The following is a 25,262-nucleotide window of genomic DNA, read 5'->3' on the forward strand; positions in this document are numbered from 1 at the left end:
ATGTGCATCTCAAATCTGTTCCTTCCAGCAGACATTGGTGGTTTGGCTGGGACATTCCATCAGGTGTTTGATTTACGAAATAGTGGAATTGATATGGAGACAGTTACCATGCGAAGTGATATCGAGCTGAAAGCCAGATCAAGGGACAGCAATTTTTGGGGACTAGTAAACCAAGAAAAGTATCCCCTTCTATTGTCCTGTGCTTTAAAAATGAAAAGTTACTTTGGTTCCACCGATCTGTGTGAGATGGCCTTCTCAGAGATGAAGGTTATCAAGTCCAAGTATCGCACGCGCCTCACAGATGCACATAAATTCATAGATATTAAGGTCAGAAGGGACCATTATGATCATCTAGTCTGACCTCCTGCACAATGCAGGTCACAAAATCTCACCCACCCACTCCTGCAATAAACCTCTCACCTATGTCTGAGCTATTGAAGTCCTCAAATCATGGTTTAAAGACTTCAAGGTGCAGAGAATCCTCCAGCAAGTGACCCATGCCCCATGCTGCAGAGGAAGGCAAAAAACCCCCAGAGCCTCTTCCAATCTGCCCTGGAGGAAAATTCCTTCTCAACCCTAAATATGGCGATCAGCTGAACCCTGAGCATGTGGGCAAGATTCACCAGCCAGATACCCAGGAAAGAATTCTCTGTAGTAACTCAGATCCCATCCCATCTAACATTCCATCACAGGCCATTGGGCCTATTTACCAGGAATATTTAAAGATTAATTAATTGCCAAAATCGTGTTATTCCATCATACCATCTCCTCCATAAACTTATTGAGTTTAATCTTGAAGCCAGATAGGTCTTTTGCCCCCACTGCTTCCTTTGGAAGGCTGTTCCAGAACTTCACTCCTCTGATGGTTAGAAAGCTTCATCTAATTTCAAGTCTAAACTTCCTGATGGCCAGTTTATATCCATTTATTCTTGTGTCCACATTTGAGCTCTCACTGAAGCTTTTCCCACAGTGTAGGCACTTACAGGTTTTATCTCCTGTGTGGGTTCTCAGATGTGAAATGATTAAAGCTTTTCTCACAATCCAAGTATTTACAGGGTTCTTCTCCTGTATGGGTTCTCTGACGTATAATAAGGGCTGGTGGTGCATTGAAACTTCTCACACTGTAGACATTTTTAGGGTCTCTCCCCCATATGGATTCTCCCATGGTTAATAAGGCCTGAGCGCTGAAGGAAGCTTTTACCTCAGTCCAAGCATTTATAGGGTCTCTCTCCTGTATGGTTTCTCTCATGGTTAATTAAGACTTGAGCAATAAATGAAGCTCTTCCTGAAGTACAGGCATTTATAGCAGGGTTTCTCAAACTGGGGTCCAGGGGTCCGCAAGGTTACTCCAGTGGGTCAACGAGTCATGTCTGGGGCTGCTGTCCCCACTGATCAACTTCTCCCCCTCCCTCAAAGTGACTCCTGCAAGCCACAAAACAGCTGTTCAGCAGTGTGCAGGAGGCACTGGGCAGGAGAGGGAGGAGTAGGGATGGGGCGCGCTTGGGGGAGGGGGCAGAAAGAGGCAGGGAAGAGGAGGGGCAGGCATGGGGGCTTGGGAGAAGGGGTGGAGTGGGAGCAGAGCCTGTGGCTGAGTGGTGGGCTTGCGGGGGTACTTGAAAATTTTTAAATCAAAGGGGGGTCCTCAGGTTGTTAAAGTTTGAGAACCGCAGATTTATAGGGTCTCTCACCAGTCTGGAGTCTCCCATGTTTAATAAGATGTACCCTCCGACTGAAGCTTTTCCCACAGTCCAAACACTTATAGGGTCTCTCTCCAGTGTGCAGTCTCTGCATCCAACTAGCTATTTCAAATTAGAACCTGAATTTTAAGACACTGGTAGATAATGTGCACAAGTGTCACACAGAGTCAGTAAGCAGGGAAAAACGTATAATTATGTATATTGAGCAACTGATCTCAGCTTTATATAACATAATAAATTGTTATTTCTACATTTTTTTGAGGTAGATTCTGTGTTGTACTTAAATTCAAAAGGTGATCTTGTGCTTAAAAAAGTTGGAGACCACTGCTCTAGAGCTGCAAGAGAAAATTATCACCCAGGGAGACACTACTAGGGAACTATGCAGTGGAAGTTCTACTCAATTTTTTCTCGAAAGCCATTGCTTTAAAAATTCAAGCAGCATTCAAGATTCCCAAGTAGGTTGCATCGTCACAGAATTTTTAGTACTACTCTAATCTTCATCTTAATAGGCTAACAGTTAAATTAAAAGTTATGCTGCAGTTTGGAAATTAAAAGGGAATGTACCTGAGGAGTACACCTTGGCATCATCTCTTTAAAACTGGAAATGATTTCTTTCAGTTGGTCTCCCACTGCAAACTGTTTAAAAAAATCTATACAAGGAAAACCCTTTCAAAAATGTAAATAGCTAAGGATTCCTTTTCTGCCAGTGACCAAAATAACATGTGCCTCTTTCAGAAAGAGGCTCTGAAAGCGAAGTGGCTCTTTTATATGCACATATGGGTTTGTGAAAAAGCAAGCTTGAATCCAAATAGCATTTCTAAACTTAATCTGGAAGAGTGACAACATCAACGAGACATTATCAATCTGCTTTTATATTGCAGTATCTCAAGTAGTTAAACATTGTGTGGTTAATATTAAATATTTCCACAACTGTTTCCAATCGCTAAGAATATTAAAACAAAGGAAACCGATTTTGTTTGGGACATTAAGGTCTCTTGCTGCTGATCTAAATAAGCAAGTAGGCATGTAATCCTCTCCACTTGATTTTACACAATAAGAAGTTTCTCCAGCATGTGAGTTTTTAGGATGCTGGAGGGGGGAAAAAATAGAGCTCTCTTTTACACCATTTTTCATCTTGTTATTTACTTGCTGTGCATGTAAGTCCTGCAAAATGTAGCATCATTTCAAAACTCTAGAGTTACAATTTACTGAAGAAGAAATGTAAGTGTTGTAAACATACCACTTTGGTTTCAAGAGATAACATTACTAAAAATATCATGTGATTGTAAACAAGCTGTTTGAATGTTTTCTTGCCTAATGCCTGTTTTTGAGTTCTTGTTTGATAAACTTAAGAGCTTTAGGCAGAGATTTTAAGGTAATTAATCCGAGGTGCACCACATTTGTTAACCGATCCACTCCAGTGTACTGATGTTTAAAGAAAAAAAAAAAAAGAATCACCCAAGTCCATGCAACCAAGACTCAGCACTGTAGCTCAAATATTTGCATGGTATAGTGCTCCTATATAAATGTTTATAGAATACCTTTTTAGAGATCATATACAGAATTTGTATTGCACTCTGGTATTTGTGAAATAGGGCAATATATCTGAAGTGTCATATCTTTATATTTATTCTGGTATACTACAGTGGCAAGGAAGCCCTTTATTCCCTCCTTTTATTAACAACCACATAACAAATAGGTCACACCCATATCAGTGAAGCGGCAAAACCAGCTACTACAACGTGAAAGAGCTCTAAAGTGTCTCTGTACTTTCATTTCTCTCCTCATTCCTTCTAGCTCCAAAAGGACAAAGAACAATGACTGACTATCAACAAGTGATATCACAATTGCTACAACTCTTAATGATACAAGCCCTCCCTTCTTTCAGGGAAAAAGAAGAGTATATCCATCTTTGATGATTTGGGGAATTGGTCTGTACACAGCTTATGAATTCCAGCTGGCGATTATGAACTTGATATATGAAGATCAAACTGAAATCTCCATTTTAATTGTAAAGCTAGCCTGTGTTCTCTGCGTTTTACCTCCATTTTGGGATGTAATTCCAAGGATGGTGACACTGGGTTAACAACGGAGGGTTATTAAACTTTGATAGTCTTCTCTTCAAATGGAAGCTCCTTTTGACAAAGAAAGTGGGTGGACCAAGAAAACCAGCGCACTCTAGTAGCCTGATAACTAAGCAACCGACCACCTTGCAGGATCACCGATCACCTGACAAGGAGTCTCAAGCAGAGGGGACAGCAACTTTATGAAAGGGCGACTCTCTCAGCTACTATTTTGAGAGAGAGGGAGAAAAAGACAGATAGAAAGCAAAGCTGTGCAGGAGAAGAGAGGGGATCCTGGACATCCTAGAGAACTCTAACTCAGCCCAAAAAATGGTCCAGTGTGATGGGGAAAACTGATGCAGGGAAGGGTGTGTAGGTGTTTTTTTGTTTTGCCTTGATCTATATATCTCTTGCACTGTCTAAAGAAAAGAATAATTGTTTCAGAATCTCTTTTGCAAAGTTTGTGTGTTATGTGCTTCAACTATAAACCAGACTGCCCACAAAGTTGGAGCTCTGGGAAAGGGTGTGCTTAAGTAACTGGTGTCTTGGTGGGGGAAGTCCATGATGGTCTTGGGCCCTAGGTTAGCTGAACCATGAGGTCCCACTTCCATGGAGTAACAGACTATGTGCCCAGGAAACATTCCAGAGCCTATTAAGACCTGAAGCACACTAGTCCAGTGTGTGGGACCCAAACATAGAAGCCTGGTGACTCTCCAGCAGGGGAAGTTTTACCAGGGCTATGATATCACCCCTCTTCCTCCTTTCCTGAAGAAAGCAGAGCAGGGCTCTTTCGCCAGTGCCAGGTATCAGTATCACATCAGAACATAAGCTGTTTGGGGAACACGATAGAGGAAGCATTACCCAATGCCTGTACCAATTTAAAAGATCTCTAATTTGCCCTGCTGTAGAGTATGGAAAGTGAGATTGATCTACCAATGAGACTGACCACACATCTGCACCCTCATGCTGATTCGTGATCCATAATCCCTTTACCTTTCACAACCTTAAAGAGTCACCCTGCCAGGTTTGCATCAAACAAACATGGCCAACAGCTGCTTTGTGGTCCTTCAGAGTTTATTAATGGTACTCAAACACAAAATTAGCCACAGAAGCAAAAAATAATCTCACTTTCATTTAGATACAACTAGCCAGGAGATTGTAAGCTATAAAACAGAGATCTGGTTACAATGATCTCAACTTATATCTAGGATTGAAGCAAGACACAGTGAAAGTTTTTGGCAGATAGAACTCTGTCTGCTTAACACATCCCACTGTAAACATATTCCTGGTATTCTGCTCTCAGAGTCTCTACTGAATAGAAAATCCAGATCAAGGTCTCCATCTCTGATATACAAAATTTTCCATGGGATTGGCTGTAGATATCCAAAAGAACCTTTCCCCCTGCAACAACACCCCACGATAAATGTTCCAGAAGAATAGTGGCAGTGGACCAACACAGAGACTCAAGATGACAGAACTTTCACAGCAGCTGGATCTAAACTATGGAATTCACTCCTGCATAAGAAGGATTATGGATACTGCTTTCTGAACTAAACTGCAAAATTCATTTCTTCCACTTAGTTTTCCCTCATTTTCTTCTCATACACTTCCCTCAAGGAGCCCAGAACCATAAGCCACTGCATTACTTCTGTCTCAGAAAGAGTGCTTTGTTGAAGGTTAAACTGTATGACAGTTCCCAGCCAGACCAATAAGTCTGCCTAACCAGAAAACTCCTAGAGACTCTGCCAGTCTCAATGTTGCCTTGTAGGCAACATTCAGTGAACCACATTTTCCAAGTTCCCCAGAGGCATCCCTCTGCATTGTCCAGTCCCTCTCACTGCTCTCTTACAAAAATTAACCAAGCCCATTGTTTCCAAAGAGAGAGAACACACAGCAGCCTGTTGGGTCAACTGAGAATGCACGCAAATTCATTTAACAGCACTGACATGACATTGCAAAAAGGAGCATATGTTTATTAATGAAGAACATAGATTTAAGTGATACTAAACAAGAGGGGGAAAGAGACAGGTATGGTTACAAACAAAACAAAAACATGCTTTTTTGCTTACATCAAGTGATAACTTTCAGAGTAGCAGCCGTGTTAGTCTGTATCCGCAAAAAGAAAAGGAGTAGTTGTGGCACCTTAGAGACTAACAAATTTATTTGAGCACAAGCTTTCATGAGCTACAATTACATCCAATGAAGTGAGCTGTAGCTCACGAAAGCTTATGCTCAAATAAATTTGTTAGTCTCTAAGGTGCCACAAGTACTCCTTTTCTTTTATCAAGTGATAATTATCTCCAGCCCCTCAGGCAGAAGGATTCACCATTCACAGAATCAGAGAATGCTGTTCCCTTTGTTCCCTAAGTGATGGATAACTAAAAGGTTTTTTTTTCCCCTTTATATAGTCCAATAAACTTTTGAAATGTGTTTTTTTTTAAATGCATACCTCAGAGTTTTTTTCCACCATTGGTGTGCAGACACCATGCTTCTTCTGATCAATTTGCTCTTTCGATTGGCTTAATCATTTTGTTTATCCTAGATGTAAATGTACTTTTGTTGTTCTTTGCTTGTAATCAAACTATGCAGACAGGTAAATCCACATTCCATTGTCTAGGGCAGACTTGTTTATCTACCACCTCCAAAATGTATTTTAAGAACATATATCCAGCACACATATGTAACTTTTTATACGCAATGCATGCATACATCATGCAATGATATTCATGACCACGTCACCAGTTTTTACGTGATACCTAGGGCCCTACCAATTTTACTGTAATAGGATTTTTAAAAATAGTCAATTTCATGCTTGCAGATGTTTACAAATGCAATTTCACAGTGTTGTAACTGTGGGGGTCCCAAGGCTACTGTAGGAGGGCCATGGGATTGCCACCCTTGCTTCTGCTGGCAGTGGCGCTGCCTTCAGAGCTGAGAAGGTGGAGAGCAGTTGCTGGCCAGGTGCCAGGGTCTAAAGCCAGCACTACCATCAGCAGCAGTTCAGAAGTGAGAGTCGCAGGGAATGAGGGGTAGGTTATCATATATCTGGGTTTTCCCGGCAGCCTCCCGCCCAGCAAGCTTCCTGCAGCCAGGGGAGGTTCCCAGAGGTGGGTCTGGCCCAGCTCAAAAGCAGCCACTGCAGGGGAAGAGGAAGACCCGTCCCTCCCCAGCCTGGGCCGGGACTAGCAGCTGAAGCCTAAGCCATGGTAGGAGCCCCTGCCTGGGGTACCCCAGCCCTGCCCCTCCCCTACAATAGCCAGATTTCACAGGGGATATCAGATTTCATGGTCTGGGACACATTTTTCATGGCCATGAATTTGGTAGGGCCCTAATGATATCTTACAAGATGCTGTTTGGCTAAATCTGACACTAGTGTGTTGGATATGTTCTTTGCCAGGTGTCATAAAGGGTCTCTCACAGTCACATACACAAACCAATAAACTAGTCAAGCTATGTCTCCTACAGGCTGGAAAGGAAGGGTATTATTGTGTTTCTAATTTTAAATATTTGGGAGACACTCAGATCTTAGTCTGGAGAAGAGAAGACAGAGGGGACATGATAACAGTTTTCAAGTACATAAAAGGTTGTTAAAAGGAGGAGGGAGAAAAATTATTCTTCTTAACCTCTGACGATAGGACAAGAAGCAATGGGCTTAAATCGCAGCAAGGGCATTTTAGGATGGACATTAGGAAAAACTTCCTGTCAGAGTGGTTAAGCACTGGAATAAATTGCCTATGGAGATTGTGGATTCTCCATCACTGGGGATTTTTTAGAGCAAGTTGGACAAACACCTGACAAGGATGATCTAGATAATACTTAGTCCTGCCCTGAGTGCAGGGTACTGGACTAGATGACCTCTCAAGGTCCCTTCCAGTTCTATGATTCTATGTTATGGTAATGGGGGCCCAAGAGCATCTATATCAGTGCTTCTCAAACTGGGGGTCGGGACCCCTCAGGGGGTCGCAAGGTTATTACATAGGGGGGTCATGAGCTGTCAGCCTCCACCCCAAACCCCGCTTTGCCTCCAGCATTTATAATGGTGTTAAATATATTAAAAAGTGTTTTTAATTTATAATGGGGGTCGCATTCAATGGCTTGCTACATGAAAGGGGTCACTAGTACAAAAGTTTGAGAACCACTGATCTATATAAATATCACTAAGTTGCTACATTATCTTATGCCAAGGTTTCCACAGAAACATTTAAATATTACACAAATATTGCAGCATAGGAATAAAATCTGTGCCTTGAATCTCTGATATGAAAAGGAAGGGACCGGATTTACAGTTGCGAAATCACAAGTTGTAGTTTCTTACTGATGGGGGGCACGGGAGGGGAGAGAGAGAGAGAGAGAGAGAGAGAGAGAGAGAGAGAGACTGGGCACCAGGGTGGGAATGCATCATCTTAAAACATTGACGCTTGGCATCCCAATCTATTTTTTCAAAGTGAAACCTGAAACGCCGTGCATCCATATACAATGCATTTTAAAGTTTAGGGATTAAAAGTAATCCTTAATTTTACGAAGTAAAAGCTTTGTATATCTCCAGAGATTTAGATGCACTTAACATATTTGAATACTGATCACTCAAGAGACAAGCAAATTAATGTCTGTTCACAGGAGATACTCCAAAAGCTTCCCAGCATCTCCACAAAAGGAAAGAGGGTACATTTTATTTTAGATTCCTTATTAGTCTTGACACTTTAGTATCTACCAACAGATAGAGACTGCAACATTGAAAGTTGTCATTTGAACTCCTTACCTCCAGGTCTTCAATTGTTTGTCTCTGCCTATGACATTACCTTACATATTTAACTCGCATTTCTTGGCCTATTTTTATTTCATGAAGCTGATCTCTCTTTTATCAGGAAGTGACCCCAACTTTAGCTGAGTTTCCACACCATACAGAAAACTGATCTGTGTGATGTCAGCAATGAAAACTGCAGACAAACGCTACATGCAGCATTTTATTTACCATCTTTATGTACAGTTTTGTACTTTACTACACTATCCTATAGCAGAGAACAGAATATCTGCATGCTACCAGATATGTTATTCAATGCACTCTGATACCTTTCACAAAAGTAAATAAGATGTAAAATGTATGCTTCTTGGGCGGGGAATCTTTCTTCCTCTTTGTTACACTAAACAGCAAGTACACAGATGGGGTTCAAAGAAGCGATCATGTCTCAGGCCAAAACCTAAGTTAGCCTGGAGCAGAGATAAAAAGAATACAATTTCAAACATAAGTTTTAGAACTACACCTCTACCCTGATATAACGTGGTCCTCGGGAGACCAAAAAAAAAAAAAAAAAATCTCACCGCATTATAGGAGAGACTGCGTTATATCAAACTTGCTTTGGTCCCCCCTATTCCTTGTTCCCTGACCACCCCCTCCAGAGACCCCCATCCCTAATCAACCCCAGGACCCCACCCCCTATCCGACCCCCCTGCTCCCTGTCCCCTGACTGCTCGACCCCTATCCACACACCCAGCCCCCGACAGACACTCCCACCCCCTGACAGACACTCACCGGCAGCAGCAGGAAGCAGAGCAACGCGGCCCCAGCCTGCTCCACTCCACCACCTCCCAGCTGTGGTGTGCCGCTTCCCGTCACTGGTGAGTGCGGGGAGGTTGGGGAAAGGACGCCCCCCGCACTCACCGGCGGCGGGAAGCGGAGCGACACAGCTCCAGCCCGCTCCACTTTCCTTGCCCCAGCCCCAGCCAGCGTTGGGAGGGAGCTGATGGGGGGCTGCTGATGTATTACTGTGACTCTTTGGCAATTTACACTGATAAGTTCTGGCTCCTTCTCAGGCTCAGGTTGGCCACCCCTGCCTTAACATATTTAAAAGACTTAACAGGTCCTCTTCTAAGATTTAACATGCCAGTTTAACCTTTCCTCACAGGACCTTTTAGCACTTTTGTTGCTCTCCTCTGGACTCTCTCCAGTTTATCCACTTCTTTCCTAAAGTGTGGCCCCCAGAACTGGACACACTACGCTCCACTGGAGAGGCCTCAGCTAGAGTACAGTAAGATAATTACATCCAGTGTCTTACATATGACACTCCTTAGGCATCCTAGAATTATATTAGCCTTTTCCACAACTGCATCACATTGTTGACTCACATTAAATTTGTGATCCACTATAATCCCCAGATCCTTTTCAGAGGTACTTCCACCTAGCCACTTATTTGATTATTCCTTCTTAAGTGTAGTATTTTGTACTTGTCTTTATTGAATTTCATCTTGTGGACTTCAAACCACTCCTCCAATTTGTCAAGGTCATTTTGAATTATAATCCTGTCCTCCTAAGTGCTTGCAACTCTTCCCAGCTTGGTGGCATCTGCCAATTTTATAAACAAACACACTCTCCACTCCATTATCCAAGTAATTAATGAAAATATTGCATAGTATTGGACCCAGGACTGATCCCACTAGATACGGCCTTCTAACTTGACAGCAAACCATTGATAACTACTCTGACTACAGTCTTTCAAACAGTTATACACACACCTAACAGAAGTTTATATAGACCACATTTCCCCAGTTTGCTTATGAGACTTGTTGGACCATGCCAAAAGCCTTATTTAAAAAAAACAAACAAAAAAAAAAAGGTATCTCACGTCTACTGCTTCTCCCACCCACAAGGCCTTTAAGCTCGTCAAAGATGGAAGTTAGTTTGGTTTGGCATGATTTTTTCTTGACAAAATCCATGCTGGGTATTTCTTATAACCCCATTATCCTTTCCTTGCTTAGAAACTGATTGTTTAATAATTTGTTCCAGTGTCTTTCCAGGTATCGAAGTTACGCTGACTGATCTATAATTCACTTACTCCTCCCTGTTCCCCTTCTTAAAGGTAGGTACTAGTTTTGCGCTTCTCCAGTCCTCCGGGACCTCACACATCCTCCATGATTTCTCAGAGATAACTGCTAACAGTTCCAGAATTGCTTCAGGTAGTTCCCTAAGTATCCTAGGATGAATTTTGTAAGGTCTGGAGGACTTGAACACATTTAACTTATCTGAATATTCTTTAAATTTCTTTCCTTATTTTAGCTTGTGTTCCTTCCCCCTCATTAAATGTTAACTGTGTTCAGCATGTGATCACAATTTACCTTTTTAGTGAAGACTGAAGCAAAACAGGCACTAACCACTTCAGTATTCTTGGTGTCATTCATTATTAGCTCTTCTTACCTGGTGAGTACAGAACCTAACCTTTTCTTTATCTCTCTCTTGCTCCTAATGTATTTCAAAAACCTCATTGCCTTTGCTCAGTGTAACTCGTTTTGTGCCTTACCCTGATTTTGTCCCTAAATGCTTGTGCTACTCTTCTGTCCTCCCTCTTTAGCAATTGTCCACATTTCCATTTTTTGTAGGATATGGTTTTAATTTTCAGGTCATTAAGGAGCTCCTGATGGAGCCATATTGGCCTCTTACTATTTTTCTTATCATTCCTTCACTTTGGGATAGTTTACACTAGTGTGTTTAAGACTGTCTCCTTGAGAAACTGCCGCTGTATGGAACTCCTTTTTTCCTTAGATTTTCTTCCCATGGGACCTTACCTACCATTTCTCTGAGTTTGTAAAAGTCTGCTTTTTTGAAGTCCATTGTCCTTATTTCGGCGCTCTCAGTCCTTTCTTTTCTTAGGATCATGAAACTTATCATTTTAGCCCAAATTGTCTTCCACCTGGAGATTTGCTATCAATTCTTCCCTTTGGGTCAAAATTAAGTCTAAAATGGCTATCCCCCTGGTTACTTCCTCCACTGTCCTTCCTGAACAAGCTGTAACAGTCTATACCAATGTTCCAATCATGAGACTTATCCCACCACATCTCTATGACTCCAATTAAGTCATAATTTAGTTTATGTACAAATACCAATTTTTCTTGTTATCCCTGTAACATTTCTGCATAGACATCTAAGATGTTGAGCTGATTTCCCTCTTGCTGCTCCTATTACCCTATTGTAATTTTTCATGTTCCTCCTCACCCCTCCACATCTAACCTTCTGTGAAGGTAGCCTATTTTAATGCTTTTCTGTAGGCTTTTTTCACCTTCGCCCTTTGAATATAGTTTAAAGCCCTCTTCACTAGGATGGCAAATCTATACCCATAAATCTCTCCAGCAACACCCTTCAGACCTATAGCTACGTGCCCCACCACAAAAATCTATGAAGGGCACTTTTATCTGTTAGGGTCTCTTGGAGAAATGAAGTTTCTCCATGACTCTGTATTAGATATACACCGAGCCACAAAAGTATTTGTAAAGTTAACAAGAAAAAAAAATTTGAACTCCATCTCCCTTAAAGTCCTTGTAAATTGTCCCAAAATATATTTCTCCCTGCGGTTGAAGATGTGGCACATGAAAGTTCAAATGGATTGTTTTCGCTCAGCTACAAGACTCCTCTTCCCCCAGTAAAACTGCAGACAGGGGCCTCCACGCCTCTAAAAGAGCCTGAGCTATAGAGGCAGCTGGGAACAAAGCCAGCATCATGTGACCAAGCAAGTCTCAGGACCATAAGTGATTTGCAAACCTACTTTAAGAACCACAGGCACAGATCTTTACTGATTCTTTTTTAAAATAGGTATTTTAGATTGGGTTGGAATGCCCCACCTCCTAACCTTTACAATGAAGAGTTAGTTTCATCATAGAAATTGCTTAAGTTTATTTCATTCTGGCAAAGAATTGTGATTAGTCTTCACTAAAATTAGACCTGAAAATGTATCGCAGTTACTTACATTTTAGTTTTAACATTTGTAAGATCTAGTTAAAGTGACTGACCAAAGGCCAACTTGGATTTCAAAGGTAGCTGTCTGACTAAATAGGTCTTTCCCAACTTTCAAATAGTGTTACTTAAGTTATTCATATGGTAAGTCACTCAGTTGAGGACTGATGATTTTCATTAAATTGTTAGCCAGCTTATTTTTTTCCTCTTTATTCTAAATGTTTAGAAACTCAAGATTCACAAAGTACACTATTTGGTGATAGATGAATTGACAGCCCATCATGTATTGCTGTAATGCACTGACACAGGCAAATGAGTACTCAAAAATATTAGTTGCTGAAGTCCTCTTTTCAGCCTTCAACTGAAAGGTCCACACCAGAGAATGCTTCTGTATCTCACGGTACGTTTACACAGGGATAAACGCTGGCCTGGGTCATCTGATTTGGGCTCATGAGGCTCAGGCTGAGAGACTAAAAATTGCTGTGTAGACATTCAGCCTCGAGCTGAAGCCCAAGCTCCATCCTCACAGGGTCCGAGAGCTTGGGCTCCAGCCCAAGCACAAACATCTACACAGCAATTTTTCAGCCCTGCAAGCCTGAGTTAGCTGACCTGGGCCAGCTGACCTGGGCCAGCAGTGGGTTTTTTATCCTGGTGTAGACTTACCATCAAAGTTCTCAAGAGTGAGGGGCTAGATTTCTAAAAATATATGTATAGAAACCTTTCCCAGTTTGCTGTATGGGATGTTGATCATGTGGTTTCACAGTTTCTTTGAGAGTGTGTGGCACAATCTCTCACCACAGTCTGTGTGATATGTAGATTGTAATGGATTTTTTACCTTTAGTCCTTTTGGTCTGATGTCCATCTGTTTGCATTTGGAAAGGAAGATGTCTGTCTGTATCTGTACGAGTTTTTTCATGAAGTTGATGGATTTCCATTCCTTACAGCTAAATTCAGTGCCTTGCATAATGACATATCACAGAAACTGCAAAACCACCTGATCAACATCCTTATACAGCAAACAGGGAAAGATTAAGAATGAGCTCTCAAAACCGGATACTCTCATAAAAAAACAACCTTCCACACAAACTTCCTCATGGATAGATTTTACAAAAACTAGACAAGCCATTTACAACACAAACTTTGCTTCTCTACAAAGGAAAAGGGACACTAAAGTATCTAAACTGCTACATGCCACAAGGGGCCACAGCAATGGTTCCCTTAACCCATCCAACAATATTGTTAATCTTTCCAGCTATACTCTTAGCCCAGCAGAAGAATCTGTCCTATCTTGAGGCCTCTCCTTTTGACCCTCCAGGCCCACGAACATAATACAGTTCTGTGGTGACCTAGAATCCTACTTTTGACGTCTCCGATTCAAAGAATATTACCTCTGAACAACACACGAACCCACAGAATCCTTCCTACCAACACTACAAAAAGAAGGATTCTGCATGGACTCCGCCTGAAGGTCGAAACAACAGACTGGACTTCTACATAGATTGCTTCCGTCGACATGCACAGGCTGAAATTGTGGAAAAGCAGCATCACTTGCCCCATAACCTCAGTTGTGCTGACCACAACACCATCAACAGCCTCAAACAACTCTGACATCATAATCAACAAGGCTGACAAAGGAGGTGCTCTCGTCATCATGAATAATTTGGAATATGAACAAGAGGCTGCTCGGCAGCTCTCGAACTCCACATTCTACAGGCCATTATCCTCTGATCCCACTGAGGATTACCAAAAGAAACTACACCATCTGCTCAAGAAACTACCTGAAAAAGCACAGGAACAGATCTGTGCAGACACATGCCTAGAACCAACCAGGGGTATTCTATCTGCTTCCCAAGATTCATAAACCTGGGAACCATGGACACCCCATCATCTCAGGCATTGGCACCCTGACAGCAGGACTGTCTGGCTATGTGGACTCTCTCCTCAGGCCCTATGCTACCAGCACTCCCAGCTATCTTTGAGACACCACTGACTTACTGAGGAAACTACAATCCATCGGTGATCTTCCAGAAAACACACTCCTGGCCACTATGGATGTAGAAGTCCTCTACACCAACATTCCACACAAAGATGGACTACAAGCCGTCAGGAACAGTATACCCGATAATGTCCCGGTAAACCTTGTGGCTGAACTTTGTGACTTTGTCCTCACCCACAACTATTTCACATTTGGGGACAATATATACCTTCAAGTCAGCGGCACTGCTATGGGTACCCGCATGGCCCCACAGTATGACTTAGAACAACGCTTCCTTAGCTCTCGTCCCCTAATGCCCCTACTCTACTTGTGCTACCTTGAGGACATCATCATCTGGACCTACGGAAAAGAAGCCCTTGAGGAATTTCAACATGATTTCAACAATTTCCATCCCACCATCAACCTCAGCCTAGACCAATCCACACAAACGGTCCATTTCCTGGACACTACTGTGCTAATAAGCAATAGTCACGTAACCACCACCCTATACTGGAAACCTACAGACTGCTATGCCTACCTACATGCCTCCAGCTTTCATCCAGACCACACCACACGATCCATTGTCTACTGCCAAGCTCTAAGATAAACCGCATTTGCTCCAACCCCTCAGACAGAGACAAACACCTATAAGATCTCTATCAAGCGTTCTTAAAACTACAATACCCACCTGCTGAAGTGAAGAAACAGATTGACAGAGTCAGAAGAGTACCCAGAAGTCACCTACTACAGGACAGGCACAACAAATAGAACAACAGAACACCACTAGCTGTCACCTTCAGCCCCCAACTAAAACCTCTCCAGAGCATCATGAAAGATTTTTACAACCTATCCTGAAAAATGATCCCTCACTCTCACAGATCTTGGGAGACAGACCAGTCCTCACTTACAGAGAGCCCCCCAGCCCAAAGCAAATACTCTCCAGCAACCACATACCAAACAATAAAAACACTAACCCAGGAACCTATCCTTGCAACAAAGCCCGATGACAACTCTGTCCACATATTTATTCAAGTGACACCATCACAGGACCTAATCACATTAGCCACGCCATCGGGGCTCGTTCACCTGTACATCTACCAATGTGATATATGCCAGCAGTGCCCCTCTGCCATGTACATTGGCCAAACCGGACAGTCTCTAAGTCTCTATGCAAAAGAATAAAAGGACACAAATCTGACATCTGGAATCATAACATTCAAAAACCAGAAGAACACTTCAACCTCTCAAAAAGAAAAGGAGTACTTGTGGCACCTTAGAGACTAACCAAATTATTTGAGCATAAGCTTTCGTGAGCTACAGCTCACTTCATCGGATGCATACTGTGGAAAGTGTGGAAGATCTTTTTATTATACACACAAAGCATGAAAAAATACCTCCTCCCACCCCATTCTCCTGCTGCTAATAGCTTATCTAAAGTGACCACTCTCCTTACAATGTGTATGATAATCAAGTTGGGCCATTTCCAGCACAAATCCAGGGTTTAACAAGAACGTCTGGGGGGATTGGGGGGGTGTTAGGAAAAAACAAGGGGAAATAGGTTACCTTGCATAATGACTTAGCCACTCCCAGTCTCTATTCAAGCCTAAGTTAATTGTATCCAATTTGCAAATTAATTCCAATTCAGCAGTTTCTCGCTGGAGTCTGGATTTGAAGTTTTTTTGTTGAAGGATAGTCACTTTGAGATCAGAAATCGAGTGACCAGAGAGATTGAAGTGTTCTCCAACTGGTTTATGAATGTTATAATTCTTGACATCTGATTTGTGTCCATTTATTCTTTTACGTAGAGACTGTCCAGTTTGACCAATGTACATGGCAGAGGGGCATTGCTGGCACATGATGGCATATATCACATTGGTGGATGTGCAGGTGAACGAGCCTCTGATAGTGTGGCTGATGTTAACCATCCCAATGAGTAGAAAGAATAGTAAATATGGCAGGCGACCAGCTTGGCTTAATGGTGAAATCCTAGCGGATCTTAAACATAAAAAAGAAGCTTACAAGAAGTGGAAGGTTGGACATATGACCAGGGAAGAGTATAAAAATATTGCTCGGGCATGTAGGAATGTTATCAGGAGGGCCAAATCGCACCTGGAGCTGCAGCTAGCCAGAGATGTCAAGAGTAACAAGAAGGGTTTCTTCAGGTATGTTGGCAACAAGAAGAAAGCCAAGGAAAGTGTGGGCCCCTTACTGAATGAGGGAGGCAACCTAGTGACAGAGGATGTGGAAAAAGCTAATGTACTCAATGCTTTTTTTGCCTCTGTTTTCACTAACAAGGTCAGCTCCCAGACTGCTGTGCTGGGCATCACAAAATGGGGAAGAGATGGCCAGCCCTCTGTGGAGATAGAGGTGGTTAGGGACTATTTAGAAAAGCTGGACGTGCACAAGTCCATGGGGCCGGACGAGTTGCATCCGAGAGTGCTGAAGGAATTGGCGGCTGTGATTGCAGAGCCATTGGCCATTATCTTTGAAAACTCGTGGCGAACCGGGGAAGTCCCGGATGACTGGAAAAAGGCTAATGTAGTGCCAATCTTTAAAAAAGGGAAGAAGGAGGATCCTGGGAACTACAGGCCAGTCAGCCTCACCTCAGTCCCTGGAAAAATCATGGAGCAGGTCCTCAAAGAATCAATCCTGAAGCACTTGCATGAGAGGAAAGTGATCAGGAACAGCCAGCATGGATTCCCCAAGGGAAGGTCATGCCTGACTAATCTAATTGCCTTTTATGATGAGATTACTGGTTCTGTGGATGAAGGGAAAGCAGTGGATGTATTGTTTCTTGACTTTAGCAAAGCTTTTGACACGGTCTCCCACAGTATTCTTGTCAGCAAGTTAAGGAAGTATGGGCTGGATGAATGCACTATAAGGTGGGTAGAAAGCTGGCTAGATTGTCGGGCTCAACGGGTAGTGATCAATGGCTCCATATCTAGTTGGCAGCTGGTATCAAGTGGAGTAGCACTTTATTGGATGGGTGAGCTGTAGCTCACGAAAGCTTATGCTCAAATAATATAGTATGCATCCGATGAAGTGAGCTGTAGCTCACAAAAGCTTTTGCTCAAATAAATGTGTCTCTGAGCTGCCACAAGTACTCCTTTTCTTTTTTTCGGGTGCAGACTAACACGGCTGCTACTCTGAAACCTGTCAAAAACATGAAAATACTAATCTCTCTCCCTCCTGGGAGGCATCCAGGGATATAACTGTGACACTACTAAGTCAGGTGGTCTTGTCACCGAATACTAAACATTACCTGAGACTTCCTGTAACTTTCTACTGGAAGGGAAGGGGGATCAAGTTTGGGAAACAAAGGATTCCTGCCTTATGTAAATTTTATTTAAGGGTGGGGAGGATGGCAAAAGGGACTCCTCCTCTCCATGGTCTGTCTGCCCAAAAAGAAAGACTGCTAAAGCCACCTGAAAGGATGGCAGGGCGGGAGTCCAGACTGAGATAGGGGTCCAGGCTGAAAAGAAATATAACTGGAACTCTGAACCACAGAAACTTTGCAACCTGCCTAAAATAACCTTTAGGGTAAGAAATTATATTTTGTAACCTGTTTCTTAAGTATATTGAGCTTAGCTTGCATACTTTGGTTCATTTGTTCAGTAATCTGCTTTTTTCTGTCTTATCTCTTATATTCACTTAAAATTCAACTTTTGTAGGTGTTAAACTTATTTCTTGTTTATAACATAACCCTGTGTGTATAATTAATAATTCAACGGCGGAGGGGGTAAGAAGCTGTGCATACCTTCCTAGACATTGATGGAGAAGGCAGATTTCATAATATATCTTTGGGTCTGCACTCCAAGACCTGAGTGCTGGGACAAGTCCTTTAAACTGAGCTTTTCCAGAATGGATCTCAGTGTCTGTTTCATTTGGCGTGGCCCTGCCTGTATGCGCGCGCTGGAGGAACCTTAATAGTTTGGCTCCGCAAGACAGGTAAAAAGGGTGCCCAGGTTGGCATCATAGGCAGGCACAGTGGTATCTTAGCACATCAGGTGGCACTCAAAGGGGGCAACCCGTCACAGCATCATTTAGAAGAGAATACTGTAGTGATTAAAACAGAGAACATCTGTGCAACAAACCAAAGCAATTCAAAAGAGCATGACAGACTTTAAAATTGTATGCATATTTAAAAATTAATTAGAAAAAATGTTCATCTCTTTCTTCAGTGAACACCCAAGAGAAGCAAGTTAAGACAGTTTTCCTTTTTTGTGATATTGAGCCACCTCCAGGGCTGACAAGTAGGGGAGATGGGGGGGACAATTGTACCAAGGCAGCAAGCTCAGGGGGCTCTCGAAAAGCCTGTGAAGTCTGTGTGAATAAAGTATTCGTATCTCCAGAAATAAATTTGACTGATGAATACAAGCAAAGAGACGATGAATTCAAGACTGAAGTACAAACTAAATATAAGCGAAGAAAACATTGTCAGGTTGTAATAAAAATGCAGTAAAGAAGCTAGAAAGATAAGTTTCTGTATGATTTATTTAAATATTTTCAACTTATAATGGTGCTTTTCTTGCCTTTTTCTTAGCAAATGAATATCATTGAAACTGACCAATCTTCCAGACCACTTTGCAAGAGCTGCTAGGCCATTAACTCTTGACTGACCCATAGTTGCACGATTGCAGTTCTCCACACATTTGAGCACACTAAAAGATCTTATATGCTGGCTCCAGAGCCTGGTATACAGCAAAATAGGTGAAGTGCAACAATCAGGTTGGGGCAGAGGTTTCAGAGAGATTTCATGCAGTTTATTTAGTAAGTGAAATGGCAACAGTATTTTTGGGCCAATGCCTTCTTTGTGAACATGTTTGCAAAACACCAATTCCTCTTTTATATCACCAGAGATAGTGCAATAAAGATTCAGAATGATGAAAGGCATGGAGGGTAACTTCAACCTTTTCAAGGAAAATCCATGAAAATTCAAGGTTTTGACAGATACATTATGAGTGGAGTGAACCGTTTTTTGAGGCCACCTACAACAGAGACTACAATGTAAAAGAAAATACCCTCCCAGAAAAGTGTCCTTTACAGGCTTGTCTTGGTTACCTGCACCATCACCTTTGTTTTTGGATGCGTGTGTTGCCCCTGGAGAATCAATACCAAAGTTTTGCTGCAACGTGAACACATTCATCATAAATTTCATTCCATTTCTCTCACAATTGTGCCAGTTCAGCGAGAAGTCCTCAGTGCTGTCTCTTTCAACATCAAGCATAGCATCTCCATGCTGAAGGACCAAATTCCATTCATTGATGGTGATTAGAATTTTCAGCCAAACTGAGGAAAATAGATCATCAAAAGTTAACTATATGTATATTACCAGTCCAGCAATATCACTTCTGGTTTTGGCAGTCAGGCTTAATTCAGACAACTCATTCAATGCCATCTGTAAGCCTTTCAGGTTCTTGGCAAAAGAACACAGACAATCAATACACCCAGTCCACTGCATAACTAACATTCAGTGGAATGAATCAAGACTTTCCCATTGCTATCGGACATGTGCTGAAAATACTGTGCAATGGCTGAAGGTATCCAAAGAATGCGATACAATCAATTGATGACTCAGCTGAATCAGCACAAACCAAGTTCAAAGTATTCAATCCATGTGGAGAAAAACGTGCCCGAGGATTCTGTTGAAGTATTGCCTGACCTCCAGAGGCCTTTCCTGCCATATTGGCACAGCACCATCATAAACTTGACTACAACAGTTTGAAATCTAATCCATATTCACCATGGTGTTGTGAATCATTTCTGCTATTTCCTCAGCAGTCTTCTTGGTAAGTCTCTGAAGCACAAAAAAGCGTTCCTGAATAACAGTAGGTATTTGATGAATTTATCTGATCAACAGTGTGTGTTCCTTGTGCGAGGTGTCTGGAAGCATCAGAAATTACTGAAAAGTAGTTGGCCTCTTCAGCTTCACCTCAGATTGTTTTCACACTGCCCTGTGCATTCTTGAAGAAATTAATTTTGGCTCAGGTAATGTTGCGCCTGTGTCTTTTTCACATCGTCAGCATGATCACCCAAAATCCGGTCATTCCTGGCTAACACCACAGTAACATCCAAGAAAGTGCCATTGGATTCATCACCCAGCTTGCCACTCAAGCAACAGAAAGCTAATGCTCATTCTTCAAGACATAAAACATCTAAAATGTATTTCAGAGAGTTTCCTTCCACTTTTCTTTTTCGTTCGCAAAATTTGTCTTCAGTAGCGAGTGGATAGTTTTATCATCTTTTAATCTTCTTCTTGTATTCATCCATTTCACACACTATATTATATGTGCAGTGCTTTTTTTTTTTTTTGTGGTCAGGTTTTGTTTACACAGCTGTGCATGGTAGGTGGATAAAGCTTCCCCTCAGGTAGGCCAGCTCCCTGTCCTGCCTCTTCCACCTGCAGCCCTGCCCACCTTCCACCTCTACCGGGCCCCAGCCCCGCCCGCCATGTCCCTCTCTTCCACTCCACTCACAGGGGCAGTGAGGCTGCAATGAGCAGTGGGGTCTCGCGGGAAGAAGAGGAGGGAGGTGGAGAGTGGCACAGAGGAGGGATAGAGTGGAGGACAGGAGTGAGAAGGGACTCACGAGGCAGTGGCGGGGGCCTTGGGGAAGGGGCGGAGCAAGGAAGGGAAAGAGATGGAGCACAAGCAGGGCCACCATGGCCCAGGCATTCGGTGGCAGGTTGGCGGTGGCTGCACCAAGGGAGGCTTACCTCCCCTGGTCTATTACACCAGCCACCCATGCAGCGCTGATCTGCAGTCCACCCACTTAGCGGGACTAAGGTAGAAAGAACACCCCGAGTTGCTGCATCCTGGGGAAAAGTCAATATGGAATGCAATAAACAGCATGCTACATCACTGCTATCCAGTTCAATTTTTTCTCCATTTGAAAAGCTATAGGAAAGAAGCACACAGGGAAACTGTTTTCCTTAGGTATCCCTTTCTGGGTGGATTTTTCTTGTGCAGATATGAAGCACATATCTGTTTATGTCACCATGTTTTATAGGCACTGCACGTGAAAGAAGGTTCTTAACAGAAAAATTAAATGATTCATGTTCATCCTTATCCTCTAAATGTTCTTCCTCCTCCTGCAGATACAGATTTCAAACAATTACCATCATCTTTCTCTCCTTCACCATGCCCTGATTTCCATCCAAAATATTCTAGAGTTCTTTTCCCTCTTCTTGTTCCGCAGTTTTTCTCTACTTTCCCTTTCTTTTTTTCTGTGCCTGACTTGTATACACACTTCATATTTGATGGTCTGAGGGTAAGCAAAATTCAGCACAGTGTCACCAGCATCAAGGAAATTTGCCTATATCTAGGCACCAGTTTCCAAACTGTGGTTACCAATCACAGCTGCTGCAGGGACCAGGAGAGTGAGCTCTGTCTTCTCCCTCCCCTATTCTTGCAGAATGGGAGTGGGAGAGGAGGGAGCGAGCAGAAAGAGCCATACAGCTCAGGGGATATCCACTCCCTTCTCCCAGCCTGTGGGCAGGGACAACTTCTCTGCTCCCTCTTCCTCACCTCTCCCTCCCTGCAGCATGTGGTGATTGGTAAAAGGAAGTGGGGTGGGGTGGAGGAGCAGTTCAAGCTGCCACCCTAAGCCTGAGAGGGGGAGAGTGGGCTGGAGACCCCTGTGGAGCTCCAACCTCTGCCTCTGGGGGTGTGAAGAATCCCAGGAGCAGAGGTGAGGCTATACTGGCAGAATTGACAGGGGGCTGAATTGATGGGAATAGACTGATCTATTAGGGAAAAGGGGGAATTGTCAGATCTAATCATGCATTTTTCCTAACCTATGGAACTGACAATTAAACACAGCTTCATTATCTTTTTACAACTGAGTCCATATTTCAAGAATATAGTTTTAGTGAAAGTTTCTGTCTTAGATAACTATATTACTGAACCCATCTGCAATAAAGCATACCAGAGGGTGAAACAGGATGGAGTGGGGTACCAGCAAACATGATGTACCAGAGCACTAAATTTGTCTTGACAGGCCTGGCCAACTCTATTTTGCCACTAAGTCACTATACAAAATAAAGACAAAGTGATGAAAAGAGCAATGTTTTATTATCTGTGTGTCTGCAGTTTAATACTATTTTGTAAATTGCTGTTTCTCATTTGTGCATGTGAAAGCTGCATAATATTTATAATCTGCTGTATTTAGTATATAACTAGCAAAGTGTTAAGTCTGTTTTCTTTTAGGTATTATTCATGATGTACAACAGGGGTGACGTCAAACGTATGACCCTCTGAGCCACATCTTCAGTAGTTTCAGAGTTGGGATGTGCCTGCCAGGGCTTGGGGCTTCAGCCCGTTCCTGCTGAAGCCTCAAGCCCTGGCAGGCACACCCTGTGGGGCTGAAGCCCCGAGACTCTCCAACACACTGGGCAGAAGCCAGAGATTGCAGGTGTGTGCCTCCCCTGATTTTTCCCAGGCTTTGCTGGCCCCATCCCTGCACAGCAGCTGCTGGAGCCAGAAAGCTGGGAACTACGGCTGGCCATGGGGAAAGGCAATGGCAAACAGCTGGGAGCTGCAAAGAAAGCTGCTGCTTTTCCTGGTGCCTCTCCCCACAGGCCTAAAGCAGCAGCCCCCTCCCTTCAACTCCCAGGTGTTTTCCACTGCCTCTCCTTGTAGAGCTAAGAGCCTCAAGGAGTGGCTGCTACGAGTAAGTTGGGAGGGGGATCATGACTCAGGTTGTGGGTGGGGAGGGGGGTACAACCTTTAACTTGTGCCCACCCAGCAGGCAACACTCATCAATAGCAGAAGCCCCTAGCCTCATCACACCGTTGCAGTGCAGAAGACACACGTACTGCCCCCACAGTCTGGTAGGCAGAGAATGGGCAGGGAGCCACAATTTAACTTTAAAAGAGCCGCATGTGGCTCACAAGCCATGGTTTGGCCACCTGTGGACTATATAATAATGCTGTATGAATAATATAACTTATTAAACAGTAGTTCTGTGTGTTTGAGTTCCACATGGAACTACTCCATTCAGTTTGGAATGACTCCAGTTTTAGAAGTGGAGATCAGTACAGAAAACGGTTTATTATGAAATGCAGGTAAACTTCTGTAATCTCTTTAGATAAAACTGAATTGACACACTGGCAAATCTGAAGACACAAATAGTTCTGAAACAATTCTGTAGGGACCGGCACTGTAATAAATATTTTCATACTACAATTTTTATTATTAGTGTAATGATGGCAGACTGCAATAGGATATATTGCTGATGTTGATATAGTTGATATTTCCTTTTCTGAGGAAACTTTGTACCATAAAAATGGGAGTGTCCCCGACTATACATGTTCTACAATGACCTTAACAAGTCAGGGACTGCATCCTAACTCATGAGATAAAGCACTTGTGACACTTTAAACAAATGTTTAAGACAGAGGCGGGCAAACTACGGACCGTGGGCCACATCCGGCCCACGGGACCCTCCTGCCCAGTCCCTGAGCTCCTGGCCCAGGAGGCAAGCCCCCAGCCCCTCCCCTACTCTTCCCCCTCCCGCGCAGCCTCAGCTCACTGCACCACCAGTGCAATGCTCTGAGCAGCGCAGCTGCAAGCTCCTGGGGCAGCACAACTGCACAGGCCAGCCTGATCCAGTGCTCTGTGCTGAGTGGCTGGCTCCAGCCAGGCGGCGCGGCTGTAGCACCGCCAGCCACCGGTGCTCCAGGCAGCGCAGTAAGGGGCTGTGGGCAGGGAGTAAGGGGGCGGGTGTGGATAGAGGGCAGGGGAGTTCGGGGTGGTGGTCAGGGGACTGGGAGTGTGGACAGGAGTCGGGGTGGTCAGAGGGCAGGCAACAGGTGGGTTGAATGGGGGCAGTGGTTCCAGGGGGGCAGGGGTTCCAGGGGTAGTCAGAGGACAGGGAAAAGGGGTGGCTGGAATGGTCAGAGGTCCCGGGGGGTGGGGGGAGGAGTCAGAAAGGAGGAGGGGTTGGATGGGGCGGTGGGGGGCAGTCAGGGGACAGGGAGCTGGGGGGGGAGGTAGATGGGGCAGGGGTCCCGGGGGGGGCATCAAGGGGTGAGAAGTGGGGCAGATAGAGGGCAGGGGCCAGGCCACACCTGGCTGTTTGGGGAGGCACAGCCTCCCCTAACCAGCCCTCCATACAATTTCCAAAACCCGATGCGGCCCTCAGGCCAAAAAGTTTGCCAGCCCCTGGTTTAAGGCAATTAAAACAGTTGACAATACTAATCCATACTGTTATGTTTACAGCCTTACAATAGAAATAAAGAAATTTGAATCCAATCCTGTGTTATCAGAAAGCAATGGTTCAGGAAGTACCTATCAAGTAATCATTCTATCTGGAAGATTGACTTACTCTCAGCATTCAGGATGGATTGATGATGCCACCAAGGGGGAATACGCACAAGAGTCAATCTTCTGAGCCTGAAACAAACAAAGAAAAGCCCAATACTATTGTGACATCTGTCCTACCCAGAGAGTTGATAGTACTCGCTAAACACATTTTTTTTTCTTTTCATACCAATAGATAACCTACAGAGCTCTATTTCATGTTATTTAAACCATGCTTTTTTAAGCATCGGAAAATAAAAGGATGATTTTCCTCTTCTCAAAAAGGTATGAAAACTTAGGGAAAGTCTTGTTTCCTGGAGAGACTCTTTAAATTGCCTAGATTTTAAATTTATCTAAAAACCACCCAGGCCCAATTTTGTCCCATAAGACTGTAAATGTCATCACTCTGGTTAAATGCATAACTACACATCAGCTAACTGAACACTGAAATGAGGTCCAGCGGCTTCTCAGTGAAATCACTCAAGACAGGCATATAGTCAAAACATC

The 25,262-nt window shown here is 43.3% G+C and overlaps 1 protein-coding gene across 5 annotated transcripts in view; it reads right to left on the minus strand.

Moving 5' to 3' along the window:
• Positions 1 to 25,262, minus strand: part of MPP7 (MAGUK p55 scaffold protein 7) — a 340,212-nt gene that overhangs the window by 308,493 nt on the left and 6,457 nt on the right. For 4 of the 5 annotated variants that reach the window (XM_084620415.1, XM_084620414.1, XM_084620412.1 and 1 more), the window contains exon 2: positions 24,781 to 24,848. Coding sequence is in view for 1 of the 5 variants with exons in the window: in XM_084620411.1 (XP_084476537.1) it covers positions 24,781 to 24,789 (9 nt within the window). In the remaining 4 variants the exon portion in view is untranslated. Of the gene's footprint in view, positions 1 to 24,780; positions 24,849 to 25,262 lie in introns of those variants that run through there. The other variant, XM_084620413.1, reaches the window with a different exon arrangement.

This window comes from Lepidochelys olivacea (assembly GCF_965140295.1).
Source record: "Lepidochelys olivacea isolate rLepOli2 genome assembly, chromosome: 2".
NCBI classification, from domain to species: domain Eukaryota; kingdom Metazoa; phylum Chordata; order Testudines; family Cheloniidae; genus Lepidochelys; species Lepidochelys olivacea.